This window comes from Rhinolophus hipposideros (assembly GCF_964194185.1).
Source record: "Rhinolophus hipposideros genome assembly, chromosome: 11".
Taxonomy (NCBI): Eukaryota; Metazoa; Chordata; class Mammalia; order Chiroptera; family Rhinolophidae; genus Rhinolophus; species Rhinolophus hipposideros.
The window spans coordinates 72,696,102-72,706,812 of record NC_138057.1 but is presented as its reverse complement, the minus strand read 5'-3'; the positions used below and the strand labels follow the sequence as shown (position 1 = coordinate 72,706,812).

At 39.9% G+C, this 10,711-nt stretch overlaps 1 protein-coding gene across 1 annotated transcript; it reads right to left on the bottom strand.

The window, feature by feature from the left end:
* Positions 1-5,894: 5,894 nt before the first annotated feature.
* LOC308505059 (olfactory receptor 1J4-like) lies at positions 5,895-6,854 on the bottom strand (the record flags this gene model as incomplete). Its single annotated transcript, XM_081066711.1, has 1 exon — positions 5,895-6,854. The coding sequence occupies one exon, from the start codon at positions 6,852-6,854 to the stop codon at positions 5,895-5,897; it is 960 nt and encodes a 319-aa protein (XP_080922837.1).
* Positions 6,855-10,711: the final 3,857 nt, after the last annotated feature.

Here is a 10,711-nt window from a genome sequence, read left to right as displayed (position 1 = left end):
GCTGCCCCGTGTCTGCTGGGGATGACAGGACAGTGAAAAAATCTCAATCAACAACCGTTGAGCCTAGGAGATGTCATATTGAGGTAACATTGTTTTCATTAATAAATAATGCAAAGATCTCTAGTGAGCAACTCAGTGTGATGTGTTCAGTGGAGCTCAGGCAAACACAACTGAGTTAGTAAATATTTCCTTGGCCCAAGGCTTGATGGCTTGATGAGGGTATGGGACTATTCTAGGGATTACAGGCAGGACATCACCGAGCAGTCAGCCAGGTTAGGCTTATTCCTCATGTCCCCAAGGCTCAGGGTTAAAGTGTGAGAGTCATTGGCGTGTGGTGATTGCAGTGTCCCTGTCCTTAGGACTAGTAATGAGATGTGATTTCAGCAAGAGCACAGAGAAGTGATGAGCTCCGGTGTACACACACACACACACACACACACACACACACACACACACCTGTTGCCGAAAAACGATGTCTAGTTCTGCTCTGAATCTTATTCTGAAGTCATCAAGCCTCTGGGAGTGTGACCTGGTTTCTCAACTTCACTGTAGACATCTGGATTCCAGAGTTAGCCAACAAGGTCTGTGGTCCTAATCCTCTCACTGACATCAGTAACAAGCCAAGAGCTTGGAGCTTACTCTTCTCATTTCACCACCTTCAGAAATGGAGAAGTGAAGACTCCACTCTATCCCCAAGGAAAGGACCCAAGGGGACAGGGCACCAAACTCTAGGTTAGAGACGTGCATTAAACATGTATTAATTGCTCAGTGTACTTCTCGCTCCCTCCAAGACAGATGCCCTAGGGCAGTGATCCCTCAACTTTAGAGTTCAGCAGAATCACCTGGAGAGCTTGTTAAACATGCAGATCGCAGCTCTACCACCAGAGATGCTCCTTCATGAGACCTGGGACTGGTTATCTCGAGGCAGATGGTTCTGAGGGCTCACTCTGAGGAAACACTGTCCTTTGGAAGAACGTCAGGGTGGATGCCCTAGGAGTGCATCCCAAAAGGAATGCAGAAAGACGTCCTACTGGCCCTTCCCTACCAGATTTCTGTTTCCCCCAGTTGGGTCATAGCTTGAGATGTGAAGAGCAGTTTTTCTCCCTAGAGGTATTCCTTTTTGGTTTTGTGCTCATAAAATTAATTCTCCTTCATGATGGAAATCCAAATAATGCAGACATGAAAACAAAGGATAAAGTCAAAGTACTTGACCCTTCCTTCAGTTATTTTTTTTAATTTATTGGGGGGATAATTGTTAGTAAAATTACATAGATTTCAAGTGTACAATTCTGTATCACATCATCTATAAATCTCATCTCTCAGTTATTTTTATCATTTTAAAATCATGTTTTATTCATAAAATTTTATGTTTCTTAAACAGGATTTATTTTATGTTTATTTTATAGCCTTCAGTTTCTATAATAATTTATTATAATAATATTTATGATATGTGGAGTGCAGCATTGGGAATAGTCAATAGAATTGTAATAATTATATATGATGTCAGAGAGGTAGTAAATTGTGGGATGGGCGTTATCACTTTGTGAGAAGTGTAAATGTCTAACTATTGCATTGTTTTGTACAGCTGAAACTTAAAAAACAAAACACAAAACTCTTGTGCACAATAAAGTTTCAGAAGCTTTGCTTCATTCTTCACCAGGCAAGACATATGTCCATGAAGAATTGTCAGTACTGATACTAGAGTGGCATTTGTAGGAGAGCTATTACGTGTTCAGAGAGTATCCACTATAATTTGGTTGTATTTACAATGGAGGCCAGCATGAAGCATGCTTCATAATGATTGTGTATGGGGGTGAAGACATATCAACCACAAGGTGTTGGCAAAGGTGGGGGTGGGGACCCCTGGCCAGTCTTGGTCTCCTCCAGGACCTTCATCTACAGAGCTGTTTTGACATTTTATACCATGGGCAGAGTCATACATTTCCTGTTACTTAAGTGACAAGCAGATTGGATTCTTAGATTTCAATAGATACAAGAAGATAAAAAGAAAGCCCATTAAAGTCTGCATAAGCGAGTTTACTGAAATAATATAGCTAATCTTTAGATTCTGAGGTGTGTTAAAGCCTGAGATTATAATCCCAAAGTGTAAGACTTTCCCAAATCTGCTACATAAGAGATAACCCGATGAAGAACCATTTCCCCTGTAAAGTTTTTGCTGACACCCATGCAGTGTTAACTAGTAATAAATCCTCCATGGTGCTACTACCGTTTATTATAATTATGTGACAGTCTCCAAGCCTCAGTTTCCTCAACTGAGAAATACAGATAACAACAGTATATGCTTCATAGGATTATTATGAAGATTAAAAGAGATGATACAGGTAAAGCTCTTAATATAGTGCCTAATACACAGTAATCATACAGAAGCCTGGTGATTATTAGGAGTAATATATTGGAGCACTTTTTACTACTCATACGTACTTTTCAGTAAATATGTCTCTAAAGACCTAGAATGTTCCCTTCTGTAGCATGGATGTGCAGTCTTTATCCAGCTCTGTCTGACCAGGGCTAGGCACACTGATGTCTGACAGAGATTAGGTGACTTGTTAAGTGGCTATTCAACAACAGATCTATAATGAAAAGAAAGTCTCACTGTTTTTCTGGTATTATTCTTACTTTTTTACCTCAGTGACAAAAATTAGAATCTATGTATGCTTGAGTTTTCTCCTGATTTCAGTTATAGCTTCTTCCTCAAAAAAGTGTCTTGGAATCAAAGATAATAATCAATACAACACTTGCAGTGCTTTTTTGTTTTTCCTTCAAAGGCTAAGTGATTCTAATTCTTTAGTATGTCTTCTCATCCACGTTTAATGTGACAAAATAAGATCATTTTTTATACATTAAATTCACATGTCAGAGTTGAAACTTGATATATATATATATATATAATATATACCCTTTACTTATATAATTTATGAACATATATACAATATGTATAATGTATAGAAAAAATATATATGTACATATAAAATCCAGAGCTAAAATATAAATGCTGAAGCTCCTGGTTCTGTAATGTTATGATTCCTCTCCCCTGAGAGCAGTCTGTCTATTGTTACATTTTTTTCATTGTATTTTGTTTTGTTTTTTAAGTTTCAGCTTACAAAACAATGCAATAGTTAGACATTTACACGCCTCACAAAGTGATAACGCCCTTCCCTCAATTTACTACCTCTCTGACATTGTATATAATTATTACAATTCTATTGACTATTCCCTATGCTGCACTCCACACACCATAAATATACATAAATATATATATTTATGCATATATGTGTGTGTGTGTAGATATATATATATATATTTATTTATTTATTTATTTGTAAAGAATTGTTACCTTTGACGTTGAGAAGGATGCAAACTGGTCAATTGAAGTGTCAATGCTTAGTAGCTTCCAGAAGTATTTGTAAACTATATATAGCAAACTTTGTCCTAACCCAGAGAGATGCTTCATTGGAAAAATTCATGAGCCAGACCTAGCATGACTGAGGGGAAATACCCTAAATAAAGCACATAGTTCCAAAGCAATTTCCAGAAGTTCTGTATACCACATGCAAATGTTGTATGCAAATCAACATGGCACCTACCAGTTGGCTTTCGGCTGTCCACAACTAGGGAAAGCCAACCTAGCACATTAGGTAGTGATAAAAACAATTCCCATAGGCAGAAGGGCTTGACATACCTTGAGAAAACTTCACTCAGAGGAATGTCAGCAACCGTGGCTAAAAATATGAATCACAGTGCTGCCTTTTTCGAGAATGGACCAGACAGGGCCAGGCAGGTGGTCAGGGATCCACACAACAGAACTTCAGGGTAGAGAAATTGAGCCAGGTACTCATGGGTGTGTAGGCCAACCAAGGCATGCTTTGTCTAGACCAGCAAGAAAGGGTCCAGGCCTAATTGGTTTTGTTCAGGCTCCATGTTGAGACTGAGCTTGCAGACAAAGTACCTCAGGCCTGAGGCTTCATTGGGCAGGGTGGGAGTGGGGGCAATTTTCGTTTTCCACAATGAAAGCAGGGATTCTCAAAGGCAGCCTCATGAGCTCTAGGTCACGGTCTACTCAGAATGAACATTAAACAAATACGAGTAAGCCACACCTCTCATCTGTCTGTTTGTAATCTGCCCAACTACCAACTCACTCATCCGTTGCTTCGTAGTTGTTTGGTTCTAGATGAAGCCAGTGAAGATGTGTTGCTGTATCCTAGGACAGCTGGTTTTCTTTGAATACAGTTATCTACTGCATGCCAGTCTCCCATAGTCACCATAATTCAGGTGTATCTGTGCAAGTTCTGCTCCACAATTCACCGGGTATGCATAGGTAAAGAAAACTAGTATTTATTTTTGTTGGTCAGTTGTGATGCTAAGCCAAATATGGCATTTCATTTATTTCAAAGCAAAAAAATATTAGATGTCTTATAATTTTTCAGTTTACACTGAAGAAGAAGTTGAGATTCAGGGAGGTTAATTACCTGAGGACAAACACTCTGGTAGATACAGTTTGCAATTGGGATCTAGCTTTCACAAATACTCCTAACAGCTACGTGGGGCTGAGTCTCATAAGTATTTGTGATCCTGATTCTCCTTAATTAAGTACAGCCTGAAGAAACAGAACTATGTGGTCCTTCACTGGATCAAAAAGAATTAGATTATTTGGGTTCATGATACTACCTGAAGTAACTAAGATGAAAAGAAATGATTTTCAGGAAGACAGATAATGAATATATTGAATGAGAAAGTCACAAAATTCAGTGGGGGCAACAAAAGTCTCCACTATACATGCTTTCTTTGTCTTTCTCTTTCTGTGTCTGGATTGAGCCTGTGTTTTCACTGAAACTCACACATCAGTCAGAAAGCTTCAGAGATGATAGGTCTGAGAATGAACTGCTAATAAAGGTTACAATAGTCTATAAGAGTGATCAGTGTCCCTAAACCCAGAATAAGTGTTGAGTCTGTACATAGAGCAGCTGAACTCACAACAGTGGGTAATTTTCTGGAGCAATAAAGGGCACTATAGAGTTTCCTACCTCATCCACCACCATCACCACCAGCAGAAACAATAAGAAGAACACTAAATGGCAGGTGAATAAACGGAAACAGATACTTTACAATTTCCAATTCTGCAACTTTTCTATGCCAATATCTCCCAAAAATTAAAAAACACTAATAAATAACCAATGTCATCCCATTTGCCCCTAACTGGCCCCTGGAAACCACCATTCTATTCTCTACGTCTATGAATTGGACTATTTTAGATTCCACATATCAGTGAGATCACGCAGTAATTGTCTTTTTGAGTCTGACTTATTTCATTTAGCAGAATGTACAAAGTTTCAGTTATTCCAGATGAATAAGTTCTTGAATCTAAAGTGCAGCATGATGACTGTAGTTAACAGTACTGTACTGTGTACTGATATTTGCTAAGGGGGTGGGTCTTATTTGGCGTCTTCTCACCACACCCACACATAAAGAAAAATAAAATGGTAACTCTGTGGTGGTGATGGATTATTATTAATCAGCTTGATTGTGGTGATTAATTCACCACGCATACATATCAAAAGATCAAGTTGTACACTTTGAATATAAACAGTGTTTACATGTCAAGTTTACCCCTATACACTTTTTTTGAAAAGAATTAATTATTTCCCAGGATAAAAGGAGACATAAATTCTGCTGACTATGTAGTTTCTTAATCTAATAGACAAGAGCAAAAATCAATAATATCACATCAGAATTCATAATTTATACTAAACAATTGCAAGGAGAAGAGACAATGACTGTCACAGAATATAATTTATCAAGTTACAAAATATTACTGAGCACTTCTTCCATGCTGGGATCAAAATTAAGAGGCTAGCGTCTGGTGATAAACGCATCAGTCATAAAGATGAACGAACGTCATGACACAAGACTGTTGCTCTGTTGATGAGTTTCTCCAGCGCCCCCTTCATGTCTCTGTTCCTCAGGCTATAAATGAAAGGGTTCAGCATTGGAGTGACCACTGTGTACATCACAGAAGCAATTATGTTGTTGTCACTGGAGGTGTTGGATGAGGGGACAAGATAGAGCCAAATAATCGTCCCATAGTACAGAGACACCACAGTGAGGTGGGAGCCACAGGTGGACAAGGCTTTGCAGAAGCCTTTGGTAGATGGAACCTTCAGGATGGTGGCCCCAATGCGGCCATAAGAGATCAAGATGCATATTAGTGGGACAGTGATGCCGCCCAAACCTAATGTGAAAATGAGTAGCTCGTTGAGGGAGGTGTCAGAGCAGGACAACTTGAGCAGGGCACCAACATCACAGAAGAAATGAGGAATGGTGTTGTCATCACAAAAGGACAGCTGGGCCAGGAGAAGGGTGTGGGACAGAGCACTGGCACAGGAGAGGAGCCAGGACCCAGTTACTAGTAAGATACACAGTCCCTCTCTCATGATGGTCATGTAGTGGAGGGGGTGACAGATGGCAACGAACCGATCATATGCCATTGAGGTGAGAAGGAAATTGTCCAAAGCAGCAAAAATTATGAAAAAGTACATCTGTGTTACGCACCCTGCATAGGGGATGGATTGGTCCTGAGTCAGCATGTTCACGAGCATCTTAGGGACGGTGACAGATGAGAAGCAGATGTCAGAGAAGGCCAAGTGGCTGAGGAAGAAGTACATGGGCGTGTGCAGGCGAGCATCCAGCCTGATGAGCAGGATGAGGAGCAGGTTCCCCAGCACTGTGGTCAGGTACATGCCCAGGAACAGGACGAAGAACACACCCTGCTGCGCGGGCTTGATGGGGAGCCCCCGCAGGAGGAAGTGGGACACGCTGCTCTGGTTCTCAGGCCTCATGCTCCCCTGTGTCTGCTGGGGATGAAAGGACCATGAAAAAAGCACAATCAACAACCGTTGGGCCTAGGAGATGTCCTATCTGAGGTAATATGCTTTCATTCAATAAATAATGCAAAGATCTCTAGTGAGGAACTCAGTGTGTTGTGTTCAGCGGGTCTCAGGCAAACGCAACTGAGTTAGTAAATATTTCCTTGGCCCAAGTCTTGATGGCTTTGTTGAGGGTATGGGACTATTCTAGGGATTACAGGCAGGACGTCACTGAGCAGCCAGCCGGCTTATTCCTCATCTCCCCAAGGCTTGGGGTTAAAGGTGTGAGAGTCATTGACCAGCGGTGTTTGCAGTGTCCCGGTCCTTAGGAGCTAGTAATAAGAGGTGACTTCGGCAATAGCACAGAGAGGTGATGATTTCCAATGTACACACACGAACACACACACACACACACACACACAAACACACACAAACCTGTTGCCCAGACACGATGTCTAGTTCTGCTCTGAATAGTATGCTGAAGTCATCTAGCTTCAGGGAGTGGGGACTGGTTTCTCAGCTTCTCTGCAGACACCCAGAAGCAGATTCATCCTATATGGTCTCTGGTCATAAACTTCTCACTGACATCAGAGAAAAGCCAAGAGCCTGGAGCTTACTCTTCTCATTTCACCAACTTCAGAAATGGAGATGTGAAGTCTCCACTCTATCCATAGGGAAAGGACCCAAGGGGACTGGGCTGTAGGTTAGAGAAATGTATTAAACATGGGGTAATTGCTCAGTACACTTCCAGCTCCCTCCTAGACACATGCCCTAGGGCAGTGATCCCTAAACTTTAGAGTTCAGCAGAATCACCTGGGGAGCTTGTTAAAGATGCAGATCGCAGGTCTACCTCTACAGATGCTCCTTCATGAGACCTGGGACCAGGTATCTCCAAGGCAGATGGTTCTGAGGGCTCACTCTGAGGAATCACTGTCCTTTGGAAGAACGTCAGGGTGATGCCCTAGGAGTGCATCACAAAGGAGATGCGGAAAGACATTCTATTGCCCTTCCCTACCAGATTTATGTTTCCCCCAGTTTGGTCATAGCTTGGGGTGTGAAGGGTGACTTTTTTCCCCTGTGGGTTTCCTTTTTCGTGTTGTGCTCATAAAATTAATTCTGTTTCGTGATGGATATCCCAATAATGTAAATGTGAAAACATAGAATAATGTCAAAGGATTTCACCCTTCCATTAGCTGTTTTTATCCTTCTAAAATGGATTTTTATTCATATAATTTTATATTTACATAAATGGGATTTAATTTATATAGTATTTTATAGTCTTCTGTTTGTATATCAATTTATTATAATGTTTGCATTCCTACTTCTATATATAGCAATATACAAAATACATATAATATCAATATTTTGATCTGCTTTAAAGTTTGAGCCAACTTCTTATTGAATGACACAGAGATTCACTGTGAAACTTTATTAAAGATTGTACTATGCCTTGATCCTTCTCTCAGTTATCTGGTCGAAGTAACTTCAATATCTCCAAAAGCACCAATTTTTTGTATTAGTTTCCAGAGTACAGAACAATGCAATAGTTATACATTTCACCCTTCACAAAGTGATAACCTCCCTCCCCCAATCTATTGCCCCCTGAAATTGTATATATCTTTTAAAATTCCATTGACTCTATTCTCTATGCTACACTCCAAATCCAGTGACTGTATGTATATTAAATTACGTTGACTTACAATATTATTCAGCTTCAGCTTTAGGGGTACAGTGCAGTGGTCAAGCATCTAAACCATCCATGATGTGGTCTCCCTAAAGAGACAAAATCTTTACAACACTATTGATTACATTCCCCAACCTGTCTTTCATTTCCCCTTGGCAATATTGTAGTTACCAATTTATACTGGCTGATCCTTTCCCCTTCTCTGTTACCCCAGCCCCCTCCCTTCTCACAACTATCACTGTTCCCTCTATATCTATGACTATTCTGTTTACTTCAAACGCATCAATTGTAATGGACTCCATTGTCTTAGTATCTGCATGCCAGTGTCTTCCTCCTTTAAAAAGACAAGAACCCAAGTTTGAAAAAACACATGAAGAGTAGAAGTCCAAGTGGAAATATGTGGCAAGCAAGGCCACAAAGCCAGATTGTTTTCATTTACTCGTAGCCTAAGTCAAAACCCGTGAAATGAAATAAATGAGTCCTAAAGGAACTTAGGTATAGTAATATATGACAGCTATGTCAAAGAGCTAACTCCTTCAAGTGTTTTGATTTCAGTCTTCACACCTGAAAGAGATAGGCTTAGGGCACTATCACTGCCTGAAATGTCACTCTACCTGCTGGTTATATTCTAATTAGTTTTATATTTATAAAGTTGGGCAAACATATTGCACTTTGCGTAGGAGAGATGCAAAAAAAGAGATGGAAACATGGGAGTAAAAACTTGATGACCTTAATAACAATCATATGGATTGGATTCAAGACAAAGGCTATCTTCCGGGCTCTGTCAAGAAACATGGCAAGTCAAATGAGGACTTTTAGACAAGAGTGACATCATGTAACAAAATCGTTTAATGTCCTGTCAGGAACTCAAGTGTCCCTTTGTGGATGTACAGGTATCTGATATCAACCAGTGCTTTATAACAAATTTACATTTTATTGTGCATCATGTGGAAACAATTGTTAGTTAAAAGAGGAAAATATGTTTTTGAGTGACATTAGCAAAATTACAAATCGCACTAAAATCTCAGCAGGCTTAAGGGAAACAAGAAGCCACCAATGGACATAGAATGTAATTCTTTCAAAGCTTTGGCTTCATTTTTATTGAACTATGTAGTTTTTGGTGATGATACAAAGCATGATATGTAGTATCTGAGATACGTACATTATTTATGAAAGAGAAAAGAAAGCCAGGGAAGAACCTCTGGTATTAGAGATTGAAAAAAAGGAATTTACTGCAGCCAGAATTAATCTGAAAATATCATCATGAACCACAGACTTATCTATTGCTAAAATAATGTAAGCATTCTCTTGCTTCACTCTCCCCACTCACATAAATCATGTAAGGTGTTATAAATGTGCCTCCCACGACCTCCATGATTTAATTCCTTACACCAGTTTCTTCGAAACACAGTTCATAGATCTGAGCACCAGCATCACGTGGGAGCCTCGTTCATGCAAAATTTGGGGTCCCGTCCCAGTACTACTGAATAGAATCCATGGTGGTAGAGTCCAGGAATCTGTGTTTTCACGAGTTCTGGGAACTCTTGTGCACACTAAAGTTTCAGAAGCTTGGCTTCATTCTTCACCAGGCAAGACAGATGTCCATGAAGGATGGTCATTACTGACACTAGAGTGGCATTTGTAGGAAAGCAATTACGCGTTCAGAGAGTATCCACTATAATTTGATTGTATTTGCAAAGGCGGCTAGCATGAAGCATGTTTTCATAATTTTTTTGTATGGGGGCTAAGAAATATCAACACACAGTGTCAGCAAAGGGGGATGGGAAGGGTCCCCTTGCCAGTCTTGGTCTCCTGCAGGACTTTCATCTTCAGAGCTGTTTTGACATTTTATACCATGGTCACAGAGTCATACATTTCCTGTTACTTAAGGGACAAGTAGTTTGGATTCTCTGATTTCAATAGATACAATATGATGAAAAGGAAGCCCATTAAAGTCTGCATATGAGAGTGTACTGAAATAATATAGCTAATTCTTTAGATTCTGAGGTATGTTAAAGCCTGAGATTACAATCCCAAAATATAAGAGTTTTCCAAAAACTACTGAAATAAAAGAGATAACCTGCTGAAGAACTATTTCCCCTGTAAAGCTTTTGCCGACATCCAGGCAATGTTAACTAGTAATAAA